This window comes from Dermacentor andersoni, chromosome 8 (genome assembly GCF_023375885.2).
Source record: "Dermacentor andersoni chromosome 8, qqDerAnde1_hic_scaffold, whole genome shotgun sequence".
Taxonomy (NCBI): domain Eukaryota; kingdom Metazoa; phylum Arthropoda; class Arachnida; order Ixodida; family Ixodidae; genus Dermacentor; species Dermacentor andersoni.
Window position 1 is genome coordinate 30,185,644 of NC_092821.1, and position 26,860 is coordinate 30,212,503.

The window sequence follows — 26,860 nt, forward strand, 5'->3', positions numbered from 1 at the left end:
CATGTAGGATATTCTTATGTAGGAGTTTCAAGCTTTCTTCTCATTCAGGAAACTCTTGGTCATGTTTGTCTCCGTTTGTCCCGGTAACGTCGGAACCCAAAGCAATAAAGAATGCTCGTCAGTTACTAGGCATTGAGGAGCCTCGGGTAGGTACACGAGTCACGAAGCATTCACGCTTTTTTGAAGCGAAACTGCGTACGCGCAAGTGTGCTGTCGGCACGTGCAGGTGCGTTCATTGTGACGCTTCCCTTGGGGGAGAGCAACAGCTGAAACGCGTGCGTGGTGTGTTTCGTTTCTCTCTCTCTCTTTTCATCGTCCCTCCTTTCACGGCGACCTCGCTGCAACAACCTCCAGATTCTCGCTCCTTTTTTCAAATACGATTTCACTCTCTTCAACGGGTTTGGCAGAACCGACAGGAGCCACCTCGAGGTATCGTTCTCAGATTGTTCAGCGACTCAACAATGAGGCACCGTAGGCAAACTTACTCGCCCTTGCGACATCGTTCGACCATGTTGTGGTGTCCTTGCGGACATACAAGTCACCAAAATGAGTTTGCGGTAATGAAGTTCGCGTTTCCGCGGCGCCTTCGAGAACATCATTAATTACGAGTCGACCTTGATCTCGTCGTTAATTAAGCGCGGTATAGCATTCGAGCGATGTCCAATTACGCTCTCCATGTTTGGACTACGTATGTGACCGGCATGACAGATGTCGCTGCCAAAGACGCATTCACGTGTGCTGGGATCTGAATGACGTCGCCTGTTGCATCGAATGCGAGAAGGGAAGGGGCGGGTTGGGAATTACACGAATTCCAGGAATGGCGCTCTAACGACTCTTCTCGCGAAATGTGTCCGAATTTCGCTGCCCGTTTTTTTCACCCGAGGTCTGCCTGGAGCCACATCGTTCGCGGGAGTTCGCGAAGCGGAAATCGCGCGATCCAGTGAACTCACGGAAGGCGCCGACGACTGCCCTGTCTCGGAGAGCGGACCAGAATGACGTGAACAGGAAGAAACTCAGCCTGTTAGGTAAGACGATCGGTGGGCAAGGAAAGAGAGAGAGGGTTAAGGTTACAAGGGGAGAGCGAGCGATAATGCGTGCAGCGGGCGCAGTTTTCTTTACGCGGTGGACGTTTCTTATTCTTTCTTCTTTCTTTTTTTTTGGTCTCAAGAGGAAGCGGTGAGCGCAGAACGCGCGCAGTCGTCCGCAAATACGCTCTGAAAGGACACGCATCAGCCCGGTCCGTGCGTATACGTCCGTCATGGCTCGTGCTTCAGCGTGCTCCGTTGCCTTGGGCCTTCTGCTCGTCGCCGGCTACTCCGTGGCCGCTCTCGACGTCGTCACGCCGGAGAAGTGCGGTGAGTCTGCGGTTTCTGCCGGGCTTACTGGAAGTGGGACTGCGAAGCATTTTGACGGGATAGACAGAATAGAAGCGCACACAGCGGACCTCCACTCAACATCCCATCACCTTCAGACATGCTCTCATCCCATCAAACAAACAGACCACTCCACTGTGTGTGTGTGTGTGTGTGTGTGTGTTTGTTTCTGTGTGTCTCGCCAAGTGTTGCGCAGCCCAACTTCTAGTGTGCTCCACCCACCCGCCGAGTGGTGAACCTTAGCGAATTTGCTGGGCTAGCTACGACCGCCCTTATTTCTTTAGATGGCGCCTGGGTGCGCGATGTTTTCCGTTCAGGCGCAATGTAAACTGTACAGAGGCAGGATATGTGCGCACCGGGAGCGCTGAACGCCACAAACACTCAGTGTGTTCGACGTCTGCGTCTTCTCTCTGCGCGCCAACATAGCGATGGGGGGCAGCAATGAAGAATATGCGAGACAACTAAGCCGTTTAACAGCATTACCTTATACTATATTCATTCCCCCACTATTTGCATTTCTGAAATATGGCTCTTCACACAATATATATATATATATATATATATATATATATATATATATACAAGAATTAGGATGTTAGAAGTGCAGTGGGGGGCAAAAGTCTATCGTGCACGCCCTCAGAGAAAATGCTGGATTACGCCGTGGCCTTTTCACGTAACTTCTAACCGAGAAGGGCCAGCTGAATTTCCTCCCTCGACAATCGACGCTCGACGGGAAAAAATAAGGTTATATGCATGATTTGTCCGGCTGGACCGCCTTTTTCGTATGAACACTGCGGCTGACTGTTAACGCGCAAGACGAGAATTAGTGGTTGATGCTGCGTCAATGCACTGCACAGGAGAGTATCGATGTGCCAATGGTAACAACCACAAGAACTCCGTTGCACAGCCGTGAACTTCCACATTGGCCAGAGAGGCATATGCGCGTGTGCTCTAAGGCAATATGCTGCCTTTAACTGAAGGCCACACTAATTCTGTGCTATATCCATTACTAGCCACTACCGAATAATGTAGACATCGCTGCCTGTATAGCCTACTCGCTTTACAAAAGAATAAGGCCTCGGCAGCAGCAGCGTATTTCGCCAACGGACGCGAGGGGAGCCAACGATCGCGGTTCGATCTCGCGCTCTCCAGGGAGGAAAGCGCGGTGGCAGCTTGGGAAAGCTGCCACCACCTTGGGGAAGAGGAGGGAGAGGGGGGGGACGGCTTCAACTCTACCAACAAGTACGTACTTTGCGCAGTGCGCGGGGCTTTGATACAGTGCGCGCGGACGCGTGGGCCCTGTCTTGAAAAACATTAGGGTCGGTAATATCGATGAATGATTCATCGGTTAAAAGTATCCCGCAAAGCGATTAATCGTCATCGATGTCCACCTTTCAGTTAATCGACCTAATCGTTTAGACATGTTCGGTTAATCGTTTTCTAGAGTTTTACAGAACTGGCGTCAAAGTTTTGAAACCGCACTAGAGTGGCAGAGCACGAGCAATGACGGCGCGGCCGTGGTAGAGGAGCGATCGACGACTGCTTTTGCGAGTCCCGAGTGGTGTCGAGCCCGGGCGCTTCCTCTCTCCGCTCCCTTCCCCTCCCTTCTCATGCCGCCCGAAGCCGGAGCCTATGTCCTCGTATTTCACGGCCTACTGTAGAAACCCAGTCATTGATCGTCGTGTTACTCCCAGTCCACTGAAGACGTGGCACAGCAGTCGCGTCGGATTGAAGCATGTATTTGACCTAGCGATCTAGTTCGTGCTGATTCTTGCAAATCTATAGCTTCCGAGCGTCTATTCTTCCGAGCGTCTATTCAAAGAAGCTGTCGCCTACACCCAAACATCCTAGCCAATTGACTTTCCTTCGCTCTATAGAAAAGAGCCTGTGGCTTAAAATCCTAAACCAGTAATTGTCTTTTCCGCTGTGCATTTTGCAATTTCTTGCACACCTTAGTATGACTTCACCTTTAACTTTTGCCCTTTTTCTGAATGCTTGTTCTACTGTGCAGTGTAGGGATTCATTAGCGCCATGTATCTTGTTTATATCTGTTCAATTTGCCATTTTATGTCATATATTGTTAATCTTTTCTAAGGCCACTAGAGCCTACTCTACTTGGTCTTTAACAAATTAAAGATTATTCTTTATCAAACGTTATACACTATTATTTCTAACTTGGTTCCACCTCTCAAACATTGAAATAGGTTTCTAGCAAAGTATATAACCATGGTTCAACGTTTTTAATGTTTTACGTTCTAACGTGCCCGGCAAAAATTTCGATTAATGAATTATTCGATCAAAAACACTCTGTCCGAAGCGATTAACCGATGAAAGGCTAAATCGATGACTGTATAATGGTTAATTGAATAAAAAAAAAATTAATTGACCATTCCTAAAAGGGATCTGCAGACGGCTCATACCTTTGTTCGCGCAGTGATCTCGCCGCTCTTGAGTTGAAGCGATAGACAGAACGAAGGTCACTTTGCTCGCTGCTGCTGTCGTGCTTGCTAACACGAGTGTTCTAATAGCCAGTGTCCGCGCTCATCGAGTGTTAGGTGTTCATGTTTGCTTGTGTGGGCTGAAACCATGCTTGTTAATTCAGTTAGTAAGCGAATCTTTCCAAGTTAATACGGATGATAAAACTACTATCCTTACTTCGTTTAGCTGCCTACCTCTTTGCTATCGCAATCAATGCTTCGCCATTCTGGCGAAAGTGCGACTTTATTCTTAGTTGGGAGAATGACGTAATTTGTGGGCCGTTTTATAGTCACGGCTTTCTGATGGCGGTGGGGTCGCACACCCAACCAATTCATGTTCTCGCATTGATGCGTAATTACATCAAAACACATACATTTCTTGCTTGGAAAGTTGCGTATCAGCGGCGTGCTGTGAGGCTCCAACCATTTCACATCGTTATATGGTGTAAAGACAAAGCAAATAAAAGAAAAACATTCTGATGGCGTTCCTTGCTATGTCTGCCATTCCACCCAGCCTAAACACTTCAGCAAAAACCATTTGTCCGACATGGCAAAATTTCCATCTTTTAGCGTCAGCTGACTATTGAGTCAAACTCTAACACACCATAAGCTAGACAAAAATACTCACTTTATCACAGTATGCGGGTGTGTCACGAAATGTGTTCTAAATTTCCCCAAAATAGGAAAGGTTACGTGTTTAGATTATTTTTTGTAGATTGATTTTACCACAGCCGCATACATTTGAACATGATTCGGCCAAGTAAATACTGAAATAATTGTGCAGATTGAACCAAAACACTTTTTAACCAAAAGAGCCGTGCGACTGGTTTCAATAGAGGAGCACCACCTGTGGAGCTGATAACCGCTTCCGGAATTCCAGAACACTTGAAGGTGCCATTTTTGATAGCATGATCAATTCCAGCCAATGTCACACAGAAACTGAACAGCCAACGGGCGCAGCTGTCACTTTATTAGTAGACGCCCATGAGTGAGGTGACTACTTGCGCCTCACCATCGGCCAAGCAACAAGCGAGTGAGAGAGCGGTTTGATAAGGGCGCTTGCTTGATGATTGCCCCCCGGTGAAGCACAAACGGTATTTTCACTAGTGGCCTAAAGGTGGGACAGTTGCGCTGTTCGGCTGTTCAGTTTCCATTTTCTGTCTGAAATTGGCCGCAATTCACAGCGCCGGAAAAAATCTTGCTGTCGAGTTTTCTGGAATTCTGGAAACGGTCATCGTGTGGTACGCTTCAATTCTTTCACCGGAATAAATTGCAGGCATCGTTTCGTTTAAAAGGAGTTAGCCTGTTTTTTGCATCATTACTTGAGTATATACTACATCTGGTCATTTTAAAATCTGCGCCTCGATGGTAAATAACAATCGAGAGGAAACACTTATTTCATCATCCCTATGTTTATAAGGAATTTCGAACACATTTTTATTAAATACTCGTTATGCAGCTCACCCCATGCACATCAATATTTCATGCAATATATATGCTTGAGGAATCTATAGTGGCTACAATATTGAACGTTGACACTGAAAACAATTGTAGGCCCATTTACAGACGCATTGCATGTAGTCATCCGAAAACCTATCATACGTGTGTGCATCAGTCTACCGAAGAATATGTAGGGTATAAAATTAGTACTAAGTCTAAGGAAAAAAAATATAAAAGAACACTAAATGATAGCTGCACTGCTTGCCCAGGTATGGCCTGCCCGAGACGCGATTGTGATAAAACTCAATACACGCGCACGCGCACACACAAGAACTGCAGAGCGTACATGAGAAATTACAGGACATTGAGAAATAAACTTTTAACAAAAGTTTATTTGTTGTTTCAGCAAGTTGCATATATATAATTGCCAGAATCAGCGTGATAAGTGTGTCACGCAAGTTAATTCGAAGTGCTCTTGGTCGGTTCCGTCAGAAGTCACTGCGCCGCGAATTGTGGAAGTGATAGCTGAAAGCTATGGCTACTGTTCCATGCCCCTGTTCTAATGTTGCGCGCAAAATCTTCAAAATTTAAACATAATTCGCGTCAGTTAGAACGCTTTCTGGCAGTTATCGCGCAGTTTTTGACGTCCTCTAACTAGCTGCATCCTTTTCGTTTATACTACTTTAAATCAAGATGTCGTTTAAATGATCTGTTTAAAGCTGGTTCAGTCACCCACGGATTGTTTCGTAGTGATTGTAAAGCAATATGCCCGAGAAAACTGAAGCGCCCTTTCAATAAAAAGGAGAGACTCGCGTACCAGCTCAATTTATCTCTGTTATGGCACTTTACCAACATGCTGGTGCGTCAGAGAAATTGTTGATGGCACTTTGGAAATGTTCCAGCCACGTATTCGTTAGTACACGGAAGTTTTTGCAAGCTTTCTTTTGATCTTCATATACGAGATTGCGTCAAACGCGCAGAAACGAGCCATGAAATCGGTAACGCTTCACAAGTTGTGCTCCAACAGAGGCAAAGTTGCCGCAGATTGACCCTTTTCGCGGAGCAGTTTGCGCCGGAGAAACGAGATGGTGCTTTCGACGGTGCACCACCGAAAGCGAGAAGGTGTGGTGGTTTTCAACGAGACGGGGTCCACTTCAATTACAGGTTTGGACGAGAAGTGGGCTGGCCACTTGCTGGTCACGCTGTTGCTTTTTAGGGGGCCCACTCAGGAGGCCACAGTAGGTAGTAATGAAGAAGGTCCCCTAGGGGAACCTCAGAATAGCATCGCCCTCAATAACAGAAAAAGGAGAAAAACAAGACAGAGAGCTCCCAATGCAATAGGCTACATCGACACGCTCGGCGGCAGAAGAAAGGCAATGTGGGCAGAGATTGAGGAGCAGTTAGAGAACAAATAGGGGTGTATGCGGGTACAGAAATGCACCTTGGAGACTCGGAAGAGCCGCCTGTCATTGAGAATTATGTTTGGGAAGGGTGCAACAGAACTAAGTCGGAAAGAAAGGGGGGGGGGGGGGGGGGGAGTCGTAATGCTCATCCATCAGGGAGCCAAATGGAAAAGAGTACATTCACAATATCAAGAGCATCTATGGCTATCAGGTACAATGAGTGTGCAAAAAAAAAACTTGGCCTGGCGTAATGTATTTGTTGACCGGAAATAACTGCACAGAAAAGAACCAAGAGTTAGTGGAATGCGTATGTGCTGATATTAGGGGTTTCGGGAATGATGACGAAATTATCCTATTACAAGACATGAATGCCCACATACAGGATTGAGATGGCTATACCGACAACAACGGGAAGTCAATGTAGACTTTTGTGAGCAACTTAACCTCGTTATCGTGAATACAGGGTTTAAGTGTGAAGGGCAGATAACGTGGGAAATGGGAAACCGGCAATCGACCATTGATTACTGTCTGATGACAGAAGGAATTCACGATAAGTTAAGAGAAATGGTCATTGATGAGGTACGGTATAGCAGCATAGGGAATTACCATAAACGCATCATTTTGAAAATGGAATATCTAGTTGGGAAAGAGAGCAAGGAGTGCAAAATGGCCAGTCCAAGTTTGAACGCCGAACAAATAAAAAATATAGTCACTAGATTCGAGGAAGAAATTGGCAAATGGCCAGGTAACGAGTGGGAATATAGTGAGCTTCTAAGTTTAATAACAACAGCAAAACGGAACGAGAAACAACATGCTCGTTGGAAAGGAAAAAAGAAACCGAAAAGCTGGTGGAACAAGGAGATACGAGAAGAGATCGCCGAACGACAGAAAGCATCTCGAGAGCACAGGCAGGCAAAGAAGGCGCAGTTACCGCAGGATGAAGTAACCAGTAAATGGGAAATATACCGGGAGAAAAAGTCCATGGTTCAAATGCTGGTGCAAGCATAATTAAAAGGTGAAAGTGAACGTTGGTTGTCAGAAATACGTGAGAAAAAGAAGGCCGCAACTACAATAGTATGCAACCACATAAAATTATTAGGCAGGAAGTCAACAACAATACAACCATGTATCCCAGACGAAGATGGAAACAAATTGGAATGGGAAGCGGCATTAAATTAAAATGGAACGTAACAGCCGGATCTTTGCAAGACAATGACGAGGTTGTATTCTAAGAAAAAAAGAGCCTGAAAGAGAACGAGATGGAAAAGGGGCTGGTGCTGACAAATTTCAACTGGAAGAAAGTCGAAGAGGAAATTCGTAAGCGCTCAGCCGCAGGGCTAGATGAGGTTCCCATTAGGCAGATTAATGAACTAGGACCAAAAAGTAAGGAATCTCTGGTGAAAGCAGTGGAAAAACTTTCAAAGAAAGACGAATACGAGACAGTTAACGACAAAGTAGAATAAATTTGATTTATAAAGGTATGGGCGAGAAAGATAGAATTCACTCGTATAGACAGTTGACTATTACATCGGTAATATAAGAGTTAGCAATGCAGGCAATTGAGTTAAAGCTGCAAGCATGGGCAGAGAATAATTGCATTTTGGGAGAACTTCAGAGTGGCTTCAGAATAGGTAGGCGTTTTGAATGATAGCTTATTTCTTCTTGCACAGTGTATTGAAATATCAAGTGTATAAAACAGAACGTTATATGTGGCTTTTTTTCGATATTACAGGAGCGTACGACAACGTTGACCGCAACATTTTGGGGATATTATGGAAAGGGAAGGCTTAGGCGACGATCGTCTACAGCTTTTCGGAAATATTTCCATAGAAAATACCTTTTGCGTTGAATGCGAAAGGATGAGGAGCGAGGAGAAAGTTGGTATCAGCAAGGGACAGAGGCAGATGTGTCGTTTATCCCCTCTGCTGTTTATGATGTACACGGTGAGGATGGAGAGGGCGCTAGAAGGAAGTAATATCGGGTTTAAGCTCTCATACGAAGAGGCGGATGCAGTAGTAGAGGAGCAGCTTCCAGGTTTATTTTATGCGGACGACATTGTGTTGCTAGCTAACAAGCAAAGTGATTTTCAACGTCTGGCTAATATCTGTGGAGAGGAAGGCGATAATTTAGGTTTGAAATTTAACGTTAGAAAATCAGGTGTTATGGTATTCAATGAAAACCATGAACAGACAGTGACAATACAGGGCCAGCAATTACCTCGGGTAAAAGAATACAAATACCTTGGTATATGGATAAACGAAGGCAATAGGTATATGGAAACAGACGAAAAAACATTAACAGTAAAGGGGAAGAGAAATGCAGCCATAATGAAGCACAGAGCGCTATGGGGATACAATAGGTACGAGGTCCTCCGAGGTATGTGGAAATGTGTAATGGTTCCAGGACTTACTTTTGGAAATGTGGTTGTTAGCTTGAAATCAGGAGTACAATCAGGACTCGAAGGCAACCAAAGTCCGTGGGACGCCTAGCATTGGGCGCTCACGGGAATACTACAAATGAAGCTGTGCAGGGTGATATGGGCTGGAGAAGTTCTGAAAGGAGGGAAGCTCGCAGTAAAATTGATTATGAAGAACGACTGATGAATACGGAAGAAAGTAAATGGGCTTGGAGAGTGTTGAAGTATTTCTACAGGAAAAACATTGAATCACAGTGGAGGGAATGAACTAGGAAGCTCGTTAGCAAGTATGCGACCTGTAGGGTGAGCAACACAGCGACAAGGAACGTCAACAGGAAAGTCAGAGAGGCTGGAATAATCTCATGGGTGTCGGCAATGGAAAAAATAAAACCTGCTATGAGTAACTACTTGAGAGGAAGGAACGAAATCAGGAAATAAACAATTTATGAAAACTCAAAGGAAAGCTCATTACTTTTAGAAGCGACATCAGGATGCCTTAAAACAAGCACCTATAAAGCGAGATATAGGAAGGTAGAAGAAGCATGTGCTTGCTGCGGTAAAGCGAGGGAAACGATGGAGCATGTATTATTGGAATGTGAAGATATCTGCCCAGCTGTCCATCTAGGCACCAGTGGCCTCCTTAAAGCCCTTGTGTTCAGCGAGAGCAGCGTTACAGTAAGCACGTCCGCAATAGTGATTAGTAAAGGGCGATTGAAAGATTGTGGGAAGAGAAATAAGGGAAACCGCAAAAAATGAAAACGTACAAAAACAAAGTTCGCAATAGGGGGTAAGAAAATTTTGTTATGGGAATTCACCGTGGGTTTTTTCTTTTTTTGCTTTTTTAAGCTAGGTAGGGTATTAAGCAGTATAAAAGCAATGGCTTGGTAGCGCAGCCCACTGCCCCGTTCTAAATGGGACACTCATAATATCCATCCATCCATCCATCCATCCATCCATCCATCCATCCATCCATCCATCCATCCATCCATCCGTCCATCCGTCCGTCCGTCCGTCCGTCCGTCCGTCCGTCCGTCCGTCCGTCCGTCCGTCCGTCCGTCCGTCCGTCCGTCCATCCATCCATCCATCCATCCATCCATCACACGTTGCCACAGCGAAAGCGCAGGAATACGAAACGACTGTAACTTGTGCTATGCTTCTGTGCGATCAGATGTCGGAAAAGCAACTGGGTGTTCGCTAACGCTCTATGCTCTATTCATGCTACAAAACGTGGAGCGGTGGACGGAAGACATGTGCGGTACTTGGTTGTAAAAACAGTGATTAGCATTTTAAGGAATGCAATGAATCTGTGGGGCCACTATAACGAGCCGCTGCTAGGTAAGGAATGCCTATATTACCAGCCCCTCGCGATGCACGTATTCACGGGTGACAAAATTCAGTGATCCGCCAGCGTTGTATCGCTAACCTTCAAACCAAGGACTTCAACTATGGAGCGTCGGCAAGAGTGAGTGCCGCTCGTTACACAGTGTCTAAGGGAGTAGCGCCGTTTCCTGGAATAGTAAGTTTCTCGCGCGTTATCGACACGTTTCTGCCCCAACGCGTACGCAAACTTACACGCGCTCTATCGCCGACGCGTCAATAATAAGTGAAGGGGCGCAAGCTTGAATACGTGTGCCGAAGCATGGGTGACGGCGACTACAACGAGAGCACACAAATACGCGAGGCTGAACGTTTCGTAACGGTCCACAGGGTAAGCTAGTGACTAGCGATAATACGTATTTGCTACAAGCTACAACAGCGTACAGAACATCTACGTTACAAGGCTCGTGCCCAGGAAGAACAAATCAATCGCAACTGAATACACACGCGAGCGATAAGGCAGAAAATAAACCAATCGGATAGTGACCACCAGGATAGCATTACTCAGTTAGAAACGCGACAGGTCACTGCCTAAAAGTATTTGCTAAGATGAAAACGAAGAGCTAAATACACTCATGCTAATTTAATTCATAAGGGGAAAGTTCGGACAGTTTGGAATACATACATAGCGTCGCTTTTGCTGTATACATGCACCGTATGCGCGGGTCGCACCGTTTGGACAAGGCTCACTGAGCTCAGAAAGCCCTTACATGTCCCCTAAAGCTGCAGCCAAAGCTTCATGTCATTCACCCAGTCACGTACACGATATCCACCGAATCAGAGATTTGCTGAGCCGCACCAACCGTCATGCACACCCATTGTAAACATGGAGGGTGCGGAGGCAAGCAATGGATGCGTCACCACGTGATCAAAGATGGCCGTGCCCGCGGGATCGCCGCAAAAAGGGTCCGTATTTCTATATCCCAGTCCCGCACGACGAACACAAGTCTGCATCCCAATGTCGGGCAATAATGGCAGTTACGCATGTAGATGGCGAAGGTTTGGCTGCTTCTTTGTTTGGGGCATAAACACCAATTACGAAGTATGAAACTAAGTACGAAGAAATGACACTCGCAGCAAATAAAAACGAGGACTAAATAGTGAGACTGCACCAGGCATGATTAGGATGTACGACGTTGCTCTTTGGAAAGGCCTTCATGCATTTGCGAACAAAAGAAAGAAAATATTCTCTTTCCGGCAGCATAAAAGTGTAATTGCTGGCTAAGTACGTTGCCCGGCTAGCACGTGAAGCAAATTCACATATCGTTACAGGTTGGCGAAGATTACTGGCAAAAAGAAAAGGGACGTATAATTTGAATTGCACAAAAGAAGCGCGAGGTAGCGGAAATATTCAGCGTCGCTGCAACCAATAGCGTGAGGGGTACGGCTCCTGTGGAATTGACGTTGTGCTCTATGTGGAACTTCCTGAGAGAAATTTAAACTTGAAAAATCTACAGATTGTGTAACCGTAATGATTTCCTGGGAACGCTGGCGGCCAACGCTATGGACGAAGGGGAGCTTTCTGTGTTGTTCTTGCCCTCCCCCCCCCCGCCCCCACCTCCGGCCGCCGCTGCCCCTGATGCGCGGAGGCTATCGCCATCTGGATGGTGTTGTAAGAAACCGAGCGGGGCACACAACGTCAGATTCTCCAATGTGCCTTGAATATACTGGATCACAGGCCATTTACGGAAGCGAAGATCTTGGGAGCCTTGCCTCACAGTTAATTAGCCCAGAAAGCAGCTCGAGCGCTTTTTCACTACCTGAAGGCAACATATTTGAGTGCCCGTCTATAGACAGCCTACACCTAACTTAGTGCATGTGAAAGTGCGGTATAGATCGACTCACGTTTTCTCTGTCTCTCTCTCACTCCTTATTCCCCTCCCCACGTGTAGGGTAGCAAACTGGACTCAGTCTGGTTAACCTCACTGCCTTTTCTTCTTCCCTTCTCTCTCTCTGTCTCTCTCGAGCGGGGCACGCCGCTCCTCCTCAAACAGCAGCTGGAAAAATTCGTTTGACTTTCCGCGTAACAGAATTATGTTTTCTCGCATATTGAGATTATATTCCGAAGCTATCATGTTTGTAGGTTCTGTGTAAAGTCGCAGTTTACGAATTTTCAGAAGCATTTTACTTTGAGAAATTCAATCAGGGCAGTAACGCCTATCGCCAGCCGAAGGGCCTGCGTGGTTCAGAATGACTTTTCTCAAACGAACACCGACACCGGATTTCCTGCGTCGCGAAGCCCTTAACGCTGTCGCGTTAAAGCTTTCGTCGCCTCTGTCTCCGTTTAGGTCGGCACTAGTTACTTATGCGTGCGTCACCCGCGCAAGATCTCTTTTTCTTTTTCGTGCGCTTGTCGCGAGATGGCGAGATGGCATCAGTTATGCAAAACCATTAGTTAGCTAACGCTGTAAGCTTTCACAAGCAAAAGTAGCCTGCCTCCTCATTGATGTTGTCTTCGGTGCCACAGGCAGAAGTGAAATCTATCGCTGACGCCTGTAGTCGCGTCACCTTAACGCAGAAGGGAGTTACGCATAAAACACGTGTCCATCCTCAACCACGGCATCGCGCCAAAGGTGCCACGATCCGCGAGGCGTCGTTGCGCAAGCTTCGGAACTAACCACCACGAGTGAACTGAAGGTAGTGACATAGAATAAAGAACAACTTTAGAGAAGGGAAACTGTACCTTCCACAGTGGTTCGAAAATAAGAAGCGGCAGCGCATAGAACTTAGCGGGGGGCCCGACAGATGGCGCTACTTAAACAGAAAGCGGAAATGTCTTTTTTTTATTTTTAGTATAATATTTAATATGGCCGCTTTATACCGGTGCCGTACGCTGGGTACGCGCCGTGCTCGCCTCGCTGGCTTTGCGGCATGCCTCAGCTGCCGCGTTTTAATGGCCAGGAGACTAAAGAGCCTCTACTGACGCCCATACAAACAAGCCACAAGTGAGTGAACAGGACGTGCGACTTTATTGGCAGAAGAAAAAGCAGTGCACCTTCTCATACAAGATCAGAAATAAAATTTGCATGTCGAGATGCGCTGAAACCATTAACGCGAGCTCGTAAACTGCTCACTTTCGTCGCCGCACATGGCGATCTGGTAACGAGCGACAATCAGTAGCGCAAGCAAATTGGGCAGTGCACCACCTGTTTTCATTAACAGTCGCCGTAACTTACATTGCGAAGCAATCGGGTGACGCAAGGCATCTGCTGCCGCAACCAACACAGCGACATGGACTAAACGGCATTTTAGCGTTCCCGCCTTTCCAACCTGCACGTTTCTTTTTGTTCTTTCGGGGGCCGCTAATGTGTAACTCATAGTTGGTGCCCCACATTCTCAATGTGGGCATCACCATTTTGCAGCCACTTTTGCAGGCCTTTCCACCTATGTGGCTATCAACTTTGGACCATGTAATAACGTGTGCTGTCTCCGCTCACGCCACATCACGGCCGATGAAGGCCCACAAGCATAATTTGCCGGCGGCTGCAGCAAGAAATGTCGAATGGGGAGAGCACCAATTACGGTGCTTGTACATTGGGAGTCTTTGTCGCTGTGTGGACTGCAGGAGCAGATGGTTACCTCGGGCGACTGTTGCCCATGCAGCTAACCAGGTCGCCACATCGAAGAAACATAACACGGCGACCATTATCAAATTAGACTCTGCATTCAATCACCGCATAAGGTTCAGACAATACACTGTACATTGGCTAAGATCCATATGACAACAGTGGGCATTCACGCACTACAAATTGCATACAGCTTATTCAGCTATCCGACTTCAGGCACAGTGCTTGCCTACGTCGCACATGGTGGTCTAGTAACGAGTGACAACCAGCAGCACAAGCAGATTGGTCAGTGCCCCACCTGTTTACACTGACAGTCACCGTAACTTGCACTGCAAATCAATCGGGTGACGCAGGCACCTGCTGCCATAGCCAACACAGCGACATGAACTACCCGGCATCCTAGTGTTACCTCCTTTCCTACATGCGCATTTCTTTTTGTTCTTTCGGTGGCCACTAATGTGTTGCTCGCACTTGATGCCCCACCTGCTCTCAATGTGGATGTGGTCTGTTTTGTGGGAATCGCCATTTCGCAGCCACTTTTACAGGCCTTTCCACCCATGTGGATATCAACTTCATACACTTCAAACCATGTAATCATGTATGATAGTCTCTGTTCACGCCAAATCATGGCCAAAGAAGGCCACAAGCACGCTTTACCCACGGCTGCAGCAGGAAAGGACAAACAGGGAGCGCCAATCACACTACATGTAAACAGGGAGTTTGTGTCACTGTGTGGACTGCAGGAGCAGGTGCTTTACCTCGAGAGGCCATTGGCCAATACAACTGAACAGGCTGCCACATCCCAGAAATGTAACACGGCAACCATGACCAAGTGGGACAACATTGAAAAAAGATTATGCAATCAATCACTTCGGCATACTCTAACATAATGCTCAATCTATACATTGGCACTATGCATTGGCTACGATCTACATGACAACAGTGAGCATACACGCACACGGGTTGCTTGCGGCACATTCAACCGTCCGACTGTAGGCATAGTGCTTGCCTTCGTCGCACACTGCAGTCTGGTAACAAGCAACAACCACCAGCGCAAGCAGATTGGACAGTGTGTCCCACATGTTTGCACCGACAGTTGGCGTTGAATATGAGCAGCTTGCATTGCGAAGCAATCGGGTGACGCAAGCATCTGCTGCCACAGCCAACAGCGACATGGAGTGCCCGGCATTTTAGCGTTACCACCTTTCCAACCTGCATGTTTCTTTTTGTTCTTTTGCATGCCACTAATGTGTAACTCACACTTGGTGCCCCACATTCTCTATATATGGGCATGGTTGGTTTTGTGAACATCACTATTTTGCAGTCACTTTTGCAGGCCTTTCCACACATGTGGATATCAACTTCATACACTTAGAACCATGTAATTATGTATGAGAGTCTCCGTTGACGCCAAATCATGGCCGAGGAAGACCACAAGCAAAATTTGCACACGGCAGCAGCAGGAAAGGACGGAACGGGGAGCACCAACCACGGTGTGCGTGTAAATTCGCAGTCTATATCACTGTGCGGACTGTAGGAGCAGGTGCTTGCCTCGAGAGACTGTTTCCCAGTGCAACTGACCAGGCTCCCACATATGAGAAACGTAACACGGTGACAAGTACCAAGTCGGACAGCGCCGAAACCAGATTCTGCAATCAATCACTTCAATGTAGCTTGCACAAAAACACAGGCTGTCAAGCAAGAATAGCAATCCTGAATGAGACTAGGAATTCAATATGGGAATGAGAAAGCTTGCATTCAAGAAAGAAGCCACTCTACCTTGCAAGCATTGAAAGCCAAAAACATTAACAAAAGTTAAATGCTACATAGCACACAGTGTAAAGGTTAATGCAAGACACACGCCAATGCTGCATCAGCTATTTCAGGAGAGGAATTGCACATGGCAACATACACTAGAAAGAACTGCTACACATATGTTATGCTACTAGACAGTGACTGGCATTAAGTATGAGCAAAGAATCAGTTGACCTTTATTGTTTGTATGAGGAATAGGAATGATCTCTAACAAAAGTGTGGAATGAAAAAGCTTGCATTCATTGAAACAAAATTACACTTGGCAAGAACTGGCAAGGCCAGGAAGCTCACTAAGGAAGGGCAAGCTGACAGAACACTCTTAGCCAGCGTCATCTGTGCTTGTTCAGAGGTTGCAGGTACATCTGAAGACAAATAATTTTTGTTGTTGAGGTACCTGGATGACTCGGCCAATATCCGTGCTGGTGGAATGATGGCGTAGGCTCTTTTCACTCTTGAAACAGTCGTCCGTAGACTTGATATCTCATCCAAATAATTGTGAATAATAATTGTGAATTCAGCTCCAGCCCCTTCCTGTTGGTGTAGATGGGGGCTCCCGTGATGACCAAGATGTACTTGGCACAGACTCTGTTGAAGCAGAACAATGGCACATGAGATACAGCAGAGATTATCCAAACTCATGTAGTGTTTTCTTTTATGTTCGAACTAATTATGCTGAACTGTAAACATGAACAAATGTTCATGTCATCTGCTACAAACAACTGACATGTATCTCAATACTAGCAAGCCAATACAGCATATATCAAGCATATTTATTTCTGAACCAGGTGTTGTTTACCTTGTAGTAGCAGCCAAAGTCCACACAATGACCTTGTTGTAGCAGGCAGCAGCTTCTGTTTAGTGCATGGAGTGTGTTGCTTTATACTGGTGCCATCCTCATTACTGCATGTCTGGAACAGAAATTTTGACTGCATCAGAAATTGAATAAGCACAATTTTGCAATATAAAATGCGTAAAGGTGCGACATATACATTGCAATGGTTTGTGACTACAGAACACATGCAAATGTACTGTTTGTTCTAGGGTGCTTAAGCAGCATGGTAAATAATTATGGTTACTCTCCGTAAAATTGATGTCTGCGTAACTACAATGCATGTCAACAGCTTAAGTGTTATTAAGATCACAAATAAGTACATTTGTGCGCTCGTTTATACACTAGAAGAGATCACACTGCTGATTTCACAAGCAAATAGATGAAAGACATGAAGCGATTAGAAATGATGCATTCTTTTTGTGCATGAACGTGATGCACCGCTTCACTACTGCAAAAATAGATGTCCTGAGGTAAGCCAAACTGAACAGCAAGAACATTTGGAACCAACAGGTACCAAATATGGGTGAATTATCATGTGTGCAACTGTTTAATACATTAAATTCAGTACTTTAGCTTCAGTTTATCAAAAGGTTATTCGGTTCTGTGAACGAAAGATGTTGCCGGCGGACTCGAAAAAAAAATATATTGATAAGGCAACTCAGTCACTTATGGCTACGGCTACAACGAGATGAAAAATGTGACGCGCGTTCCGATATCGTTTCTCTTTCGTGAATGTGTGTATAATGATGGCCTCGCAACTGAAAGTTTATTTCGGAAACAGCAACGGAGGGTCCTGACTGCCCTTATGTAATGCAGCATCTAGTTCGTTAAGTTAACGAGACGAATAAATTACATACCGATTGAAGCAGTGATGTCAAACGACTCACCGGTATTGCTGTCCCCAGTTGCAGCAGGACCCTGCTCCCATTTCGATGCAGACGTGTTCCACATGGCTCACGACTGAAACCTAGCTTTCAGGCTTACACCCCAAATTAAATAACGCGAGACATCGAAGCGCAGTAAACTGGTGTTAGCACAAAATAACCAACCAATGTACGAACCAAGGAATCCGTACCTGCCGCGCACGCGAACATACCGGTAAAAATTTTAAATCCAGGCCAGAGGTCACGTGGGGGGTCGATGATGCTGAACGCTATTTTGCGTTTAAAATGACAAAAAACAACAAAGTTGGTAATTAAGCGTACAATGTAAAATTAGGAATTATAATTTTGTAGTCTTTATCATGCAATAACAACGCTTCGTTTACTGTTGAAGAAAGTTTGTAGGTTAAAATTGCGCTTACTACGGCGCCTCTAGCGGGAGATAATGTGCTCAACGGGGAACCATTTTAATTGGTATACTATGCCTGTTTCTTTAGCAGCGCCGCGCGGTCGATTTTTTCGCCCTCTGTGGCCATTTGTTGAACTTGAGAGTGTGCGGGCCCTGGTAGTGACTTTCCTCCTCTCTTACCCTCTCCTTCTCCAGCTACCCTTGCCGCATGCCCTTCCCCTTGCTTCTCGCCCTCTCAGTTTTCTTTGCGATAGTGCGCTCCGCGAGCGCTTTAATAACCTAGAGCGACTGCCGTAACACCGTCGCAAGCGGGGGAAAAGACAACAACAAGAAAACAAAATGCGCGGGCTGCCGGCTCGTGCGCTTGTTCCCGCGAAAACGGTGTAAGCACAGTCACGTGACTCCGCTCCATGTACAGCCAGGCCTGAACCTCCTGGTCGGCTCGGGCAGCGATTATATCGAACGAATGTCGCTGTCGTTAGCTTCATTCAGGGGGCTCATGCAAAACGCCTGCAGGTCTTGCGCTCAACCGCTGCCCTGATTACCGCCCAAATTCATTTTTTTTTTGCATCTGTAAACGAAACATGCAAACAGTGGTTGTCACATTTTATGAGCGTTAATCAGACGCTGTGATCGTTTTACAGTCATTGTAGGCACTGAGGTCATTTTGCGAAGTCGTCATTGCTGTGAAATAACATGCCATCTTTTACAGATATTCGAATATTATTGCAAATTCATTGAACAAACTTTCCTGTTAAAATTGCACTAAGCATGCCTTCAGGAACTGCGTGCAGAATTCGTCATGCAAGATGGTGCTTTTAAAGGAAAGAACTGATGAAAATCTCATTTAAATAATTTCGCAAACATCTCGAAGGAGCACTGATTGAACCTGGGCTGCAGATTTGAATATTATTTGCAAGATAATTTAGGTAAGCGAATTGAAATGTTGACGTCTGGGTGCTTGTTCGCTGTATCGGTATGCTATTACGTGGTAGGTTCCCTTTAATTTTTAGCGTTTGCTTTACATCCAGCAAGTATTCCAAGTGGCTGGACGAGTGCTTTACAAGGATACTAGAGATGAAACAGTTGACGTCACATCTGACGTCCTTGTATAGCGTTCGCACATGAAGTCCAAATTCTGTAAACTTCACTTCGTTGTACTGAATTAATTGGCGCCTGAAGTGGGTTATGTGTGCAGTATGTCAATTCGCGAGCAGGAGGGTATTCGGCCTGTATGCCTAAACTACGGAGAAAAGTGGCATAGCCTAGAGCGCCCTTTCGACCAATGTAATGCATTGAGAGTACTCGACTTTGCACGGTACCGCGGAAATAAATTTTCATTTTCCGCTGATGGCGCGGCCTGTAAACTTTTGCTGTCAAATGTATGTACGTATGTAGGCTGCAGTTGTGGGAATGTAAGTAAGCGGTGCCCTTATGGGCTTGATTCATGCACCACCCGGCGGCGGATATACCCGTAAATGCGAAAGCCCTTCTTCGATAGCTTGAATAAAGCGGGTCAGTAAGTCCCTGTGCTATCCATAACCACAAAATACGGGCGGACTTGTTAAACTAGCTACCTGCGGTGCTTAAGTTACTGCTTTTACCTTGTTCTTTGATGACATGACCATTGTGCGCGACGTTAAACGGGCACTCGGGCTCCCTCCGTGCGTGTACCGTAAAGCACGTTAAAGAAGAGGCGCCGCTTCAGCCAATTCACGCTTAGAACGCACCACACAAGTGCATCAGAGGAGGCGTGATTTCACCATTCATGCACAAAAAAAGACCCCACCAATGCGCCAAAACAATACTTTTAGAACCATTACAGCAGTGTAAAACATTTGCAACACCTTAAATTACTTAAAGAAAATTACTCGAAATAATTCTTCGGCGCTTACGTGTAGTCGCCTCTCCAGTCGAACTTTTTATTGGAACGTATATTCAGCTTCGATAATCGGGGGTTGAGAATCACTGCAGCAGTTTTCCTCGTTACACAGTTCATTGCCACATCGTACGAGAAAAGTGCTGCCTGTGGCTGAATTAGAAGCTACCACTGCTGTGACGGCGTCGAAATGCGGAAGACGGCGTCCAAATGCGGAAGCCACCACGTAAACGTCGAGCGTCGCCGAGGCCATCGAACAGCTTCGTAATCGTTTGCACAGTGCGTCCGAAGGTCAACCTTTCTGTCGCAAAGAGCCGCTGCGCAAGATGAACCGTCATAATGCCACGCTTCCTTTCGCTTGATTCTGTTCGTTTCTTGTCAACCGGCTCGCGACCGGCCGGCTTTGGTGATATTACAAGCGGACGGAATTGCAATTCTAATACAATCGTTTCATTATTCCGGCCATGACCCCTTCTGCAGTGTACATGGTTTCTCGAAATCTCTGTTTGTGTGACCGCTTTTTACGGCTTTGTTGTTATCCTCTCTCTCCTAGCTCGCGAAATATTTTCTGCCACATGTTTGCGCTCGAAATATATCCCTTTGGCGTATCACGTATTATTCAGTCTCGCGTCAGCACTCGCTGGCTCAGCCATTACAGAGTTTCTCTTTTTCATGCCTTTTTTCATGTTGTTATTTGATATGTAGACACTATAGCAACTCTAATTTCGTATTTTTGCGCGTGCGTTATCCCGATAGTGCTGGGCAAATTGCTCTGGCGAACGTTGGTCGGCCACGACTACGTCTGGAGAGGAAGCTATAGCTCGGGTGCTCCTATATGTCTAAATACATGTAAAAGGAGAATTCGCTTTTCTCGGCAACCACTGCCCCATATGTGGCGAGGTTTGTCGCACTTAAAAGAAAGATTGAAATTATAGTGACTGTTGCTTTCGAATTTTTTATTTAGGTCGGCAATTTTTTATGAAAAAGAGGCAGAAATAAGAAATAATCAGAAAACGAAACTATCAAGTTCACAATTCTGTAACTCGGAAATGAAAAATGATATCACAATTATGGGAATTGCATCTATTGGTGCATCTAAAGCGGAGAAAATTGACATGGCACACATGAATATCAAAAAATGTACTAATATGGAAATCCAGCTTTTGCAGAACCCTTGTGCATACCGTGACAAATTCACGCAAAATAATAAGTTACGTAGGAAATTTGCCAGCCTTCAATGCTATAGTGGATGCCGCTTACAGAACCGCGATATCTGTTGTTGATGCAGAAATATTAATTTGTGAACTTCGTGCTTCTATTTATTTTCAGACTTTCAAATTTTGACAATCTTTTCAACAAAATTCAGGCTCTAAATCGAAATTTCGCTTGCAAGAGTCACTAGAACTTAACTCTCTCTTTCAAATGCAACAAATTTCATTATAACCGGTGCAGACATTATCCCAGTAAAATATGTTGCGTTTTACATGCATTTGAATAGGCCGCGTCGGAGTTGGGCCCGAGCTGAAGCTTCCTCTTTAGACGCACTGATCCGGGCGTACTGCGCTGTGATACTTTGTGTAGAGCCAACATTATGAGGCAACACAAAATTTCTGTGTATTTTTTTCCACCAGGAGGCGACTTCAAGGAAGTGCGAGTGAGCCCGTGCCCAGAGTTGCCCTGCAAGTTCGAGAGAGGGAAGACTGTCCGCATAGAAGTGGACTTCACTCCTGGTGAGAAGCACTATCTGCTCAACGCACAACGTGAAGTGATATGCTGACATTGCATCCCGATAGCGTATATTGATTTACTGCGCCGTATTCGATTCATTATCATGAGGTCGGCATCATGAGATCTGTCGTGTAATTAAGCCTAAGATGCTTTCTGGTGTGTGCGTGTGTGTGTCTGTACGACGAAAAGTCAAGACGAGTTTGCGGTATGGGTAAACAGGTATGGAATAACCGTGCAACTTGCCGAGATCAGAAAATAAGTGCGAGAAGATCGCTTTTCTTTTGACCTCCTTTTTTTCAAATGTGTGTTTAAAGCCATATATGCCTAGCTAGAAGTTTGGACGGAATAATCGCGCATCTTGGAGGTAAGAAACTGTTACCTTGGATCACATATTCTTACCGCGTTCTTGAAACTTAATCCCCAGCATGTGTAGTACTAGATCCGTTCACTTATACATTATACATGCAAAAGTATGTCATGGCCAAAGTAGATCTCGGAAAAGTGTCCCAAGGTGGGCCACGCGCCAGGGACGAAACAGGTGCCTTCACCTTGTCCAAAAATGATGCGCACAATAAATCAATCTCATTATAGCGTACTCTTGCTTTTACCGGTTTAACCATTGTAGCAGGCACTTCATGAGTGCTACTGTGGCTCACAGTCTACGGTGCTCTGCTGCAGCACGTGAGGCCGCCGGCTCGATATTCGTATTTCGACGGGAGCGATACTAAAAAAGCGTTCGTGAGCTGATCTTCATGTGAAACTCATGAACACCCAAGTAGTCGGGATTATTTCAAAGCCTTTCCCTACTGTTTCCTTCTTAGCCTCTGGACGGTAAAACTTTATAATATAATTATTATATATGGCTTCAAAACATATGCACATTGGCACATCGCATGCTGGTACAGAGAGAGAGAGAGAAAAAAGAAGAATGGGCATGACAACTGGCCACTGTAAAGACGGGCCATGACGCCAGCCTACTTTTCAGGAAGTATAGAAAGAGCACATAGGATAAAAATCTAAAGTTAAACAATGGCAGCTAAAGGTAGGGCAGTAGGAATAAAAAAAAAAGGTACTGCAAGACTAACTAAATTAAAGGGGTTCAGAAGCGTGATTTGCTGGGCTAGTTGTCACATTTTAAACGAAAGAGGAAGCAGCGAAAACAAAACGCAGGACCAGAAGTTGTAAGTCCGGCGGCTGTTTGTGTGTGCTTGCTTCTGGTCCTGCATCCGGGTATTCGCGGGTTCTTTTATCGCTTACAACTAATTAAAGTATTTTAAAAATATACCAAAATAATACCGCGTCTCTTTGTCTCGGGCTTCCTCCAGAGAAGAAACGAAAGTGCTATGAGCCTGGTGTCGTCGAGACGCACCAGAATTAGAACACCATCGATCAGTGGTAAATTTTAGCAACTGTCAAGTATTTGCTCTAGTGTGCAGACTGAGGCTAGCCTGCACTGTGGGACGCTGACGAGTCGCATCATGCTGCGTTGCAGTGTTTGCCACAGCTAATCATATGATGTGAAGAAGTTCCAAGAGGAAGTAGTTTTTGAATTGTGGGTGGTACCACAGCACGTGCGCGCTGCTTGGGCACAATGGTGACGCGAAAAATGGTTACCTTTGATTACTTTCGCATACTTAGGGGGCAGTCCCAGCCACGCACGTTTCATAATGTGGAGATACTTGCGCTTTTTTTAGCCAAGTCCACCTTTACTGAAGCCCACCTAAGCGAGTTAAGAAGGTTTCTCGAAAGAAATTTAAGTTTTCACATAAAGGTTACGGAAATCTAAAGCGTATTCCGAACATTCATCTTAGTGATCTTTCTCATTTGTGAAAAATATCAAAATTGAATCGTTGGAGCAGTTGGCTCATGAGCCAATTTCACGTGCGTGTGTGAACGGGGCAAGCCTGAGCAAACGTTCTTAATTTCTGTTTGCAAAGAAAAGGAAATTATAACCTAGTCGCGTCGGTGCTTGAATACCGAGATGAGGCGGCCAAAGGTCCTTTTACAAAGAGCATTGTGCTCCTCACTTTAAATCTAGAAAGGTTTGTAAGCTAGCACGGGACCTGAAAGCTGAATTGGGTGGTCACCCTTCGAGCACGTTTATGCTATTAGATGTATGCAAACTGCGAAGGACAATTAGTTTCTTTATTATTATTATTGAAGTCTCTTGACAGGCGCTGTGACTCATTTTTCCAGTAGTAACGAAATCGCTTACTTTTTGCCTGCAATATTCGCAGAGGCCAGCTTTGACAAACTTCAGGCGACGTTCAAAGGGGAACTGTCACCCGGCACCTGGCTGCCCCTGCCGGGCTTCAAGAAAAACGCCTGCGCGAAAAGTGGTCTAGCGTGTCCGCTGGAAGCTGGAAAGCAGTACACTTTTGCAAAGGAGATTTCAGTGCTGCCGTCATTCCCTACGGTGAGTTTGTCATTACGAGGAAATGCTGATGTTTCGATGCCGTCATGATACGTAGCAGTGCTTTAAAAGGCGAAGTGTAAGAAATCACAGCAGCAGCTCTTCTGTCGCTGCAAGTCAATTCTTTTATTGCGATGTGTATCATGTCACCTGAAGCCCCTAGTAATATGCTTCAGTTAATACTGAAAAGGACGATGAGACGATGTGTCTTAGTCCCTTCTCACGTCTAAAAATTAGTGTGCGCAAAAAATAAAAAAGGAATCTTGGCATTTCAGAATAAACAGCGTAGAGGTAATTTTTCAGTAATTCACTTTTTCAGTAATTGAACACGCGCTGGCTGAACCAAGCTGACTTCCTACTCAATTAGTACTCGCGGTTTCAATGAACTAATTGTAGACTTGCTGCATACTCAACGAGTTCATCCGGCCCCACGTCAAGGGAAAATTTTAGATAATATTTTTTACACCTGCTCCTGATAATGTCAGCGCTTTGTGCGGTAACACTCGGTTTAATGACAGCTTGCTCCTGTCTGCTGCATTCGAAATGTCTGCCTGTTCGCGATATGTGGCGAGAAGTACATTTGCAACTGTAACAAAATAAAAGTTCAGCTTATTTATCAACACCGGAAGATAAAGCATTACTGAATCTTTTGTCCTTTTGTTTTCACCTCAGTGAGTCAACTAAAACTGGTGCTTTATCAAACGAAAGATGACTTAGTTAATACATGCGCACGCACCAAGTATTTCGCTTCGACTAGACTTCCGCAAGCATGGTTATACAGATCGCTGTGTACGATGGGAAATAAAAAGAAACGACCTTTTGAGGCTGCAAAATAAGTAGCGACGCCTCAATCTCAGGCGAAACACCAAGCTGTGGGAATGGACTACTGCCATGTTCCTACAGCGCCCTCCCCCCCCCCCCCAAAAAAAAAAAAAAGAAAGAAAGAAAAATTTTGAAATTACATTTCACTAGCACGGCCTCCGATATTTCAATGGTGGATGATGATGGATCACACATTACGTCGGAAAAATGCGCTCTTCTTCTGAAAAAAATATTTAGGGCTGTTTAATACAAAGACCAATCTAGCATCGAATTTACGGAGAAAGTGAACTGCAGGTACATGAAGGTCATAACTATCATCTGCATTTGAGCATTGATTAACAAACAACGCATCAACATGTGCACACCCGGCTTTGTGGCTAAGACGCGGCGCTGTAAAGGACCACGTCTGGGTTCAATTCGTGACCGCAACCTGACGGGTGCGAAATGCAAGAACGCCCTTGTACCGTGCACTGGGAGCACGTTAAGGAACCCCAGGTGATCAAAATTATTCCGCAGTCCTCCACCCCGGCGCGCTTTGTTTTGTGCCGTGATACGTACCTCAGAATTTCATTTTTTTTTCTCAAAATGCGCACATTTGGATGTATTGCTGATATTGTCGGTTGCAGAGATCGCGCTGCAACAAAATAGGGAGCCACCACCACTAAATTTCCTAGGGCACACCGTCAGAGTTTGAGGTAACATGCCTCACCCACATCTGTGAACAATGCCTGTGCCTTTCCGCTGACCAGATTCTCGTATTTGGCGGCTGTTGAAATCAACTAGTTCAAACGAAATTTATCTTGTAAGTGCTTCTTTGTCTTTCCTGCACGATATTTGCTGAGCAGAAGGCGTTTTCAAAAACTGCGGGCGGCAGCTGATCTGCGCCGTTCCCGCGCTTCTGCCGCAAAAGGACAACGCACATTGCCACGATCGAAGCTATGTGCAGACGCTGCACATAGAAGACGACAGCAGACGCTGTGTTTCTGTACAGTTGACAATAGCGTACTTTTGTCGTAAAGGCGCGGTAAAATTGTGCAATTGTGCAACACCTATATATCAGCGAAAATTTGTTCTAGCCATGCAGTCGGGAACCTAAGCTTCTAGCGATGCAGTCGGGAACTTAAGGAAACTCGTAATGCACTGTGCGAATGTGACCGTCGCAGTACGTGACAAAAGTATACTACTATTGCATTGCCATGGGGTTACCACTGTCAACAGTTCACTTCAGAGACGCGGTCACTTTTTTTTTAACCGTATGCATTACAGGCGGCGAGATTTCATTGCTGGCCCCTTTAAAGGTTATTGACACTAACTTCACTTACGCATGCATGTTTTTCGCTTCATTGCAGCTTCAAGTCAAATCGGAAATTCGACTGAAGGCAGGAAACGGCACGACGATCTTCTGTTTCTACGTGCCCGTGAAAATTGCCTGAACATCATAGTCACAGTGGCCAACGACGATTCCGTTTTGCGGCCACTTCACCAACTTATGACGTCCACGGATCGAAAGAATGACTCGTGGTCCTGCTTTAAACACAAAAGTGCAATTCTTCGCAACTCTGTCTTCACAAATTCGTTCTTGCAAACGATGGACAATGATGAAATTTCCTTTTCGTGGCACCCAGGAATGACCTATACAAGGTATACAAGGTATATACAAGGTATATATACCTTGCAGTATACAAGGTATATATAAACTGGTAGTGAAGTTGTTTCTGATAGCAGCCTGCGCTGCCTAGAATACGGCAGCATATTGCAACCGCCTCCACCTGTGTTTCGTGGGGAGGCAACTTCTGTCCGGGAAAACGTGAATAAAGAAATAATCACGTCACACTAGGAAGTCGAAGCGATGTCGTGATTTACGTTCCTTGGCTCGAATGTTTAAATTCCTCTGAGGTCCGTCATTTGGACCGCTACTAGAACACGTTTTAACCCACAGCCTTCTTGACTCTACTCTCGACTTTCCTGGTGCTGTGATTGTCTTGCCGTGCGTGCCGCTGGGTTTCTTGCAACACCAGCAGATGGCGCC

At 45.5% G+C, this 26,860-nt stretch overlaps 1 protein-coding gene across 1 annotated transcript; it reads left to right on the top strand.

Annotated features, from left to right (window-relative positions):
• The first annotated feature begins 360 nt into the window (after positions 1–360).
• Positions 361–26,667, top strand: LOC126526203 (NPC intracellular cholesterol transporter 2-like). Its single transcript, XM_050174144.2, has 6 exons — positions 361–429; positions 884–1,025; positions 1,169–1,355; positions 21,500–21,598; positions 23,834–24,012; positions 26,181–26,667. The coding sequence occupies exons 3-6, from the start codon at positions 1,259–1,261 to the stop codon at positions 26,262–26,264; spliced, it is 459 nt and encodes a 152-aa protein (XP_050030101.1). The 5' UTR covers positions 361–429; positions 884–1,025; positions 1,169–1,258; the 3' UTR covers positions 26,265–26,667.
• Positions 26,668–26,860: the final 193 nt, after the last annotated feature.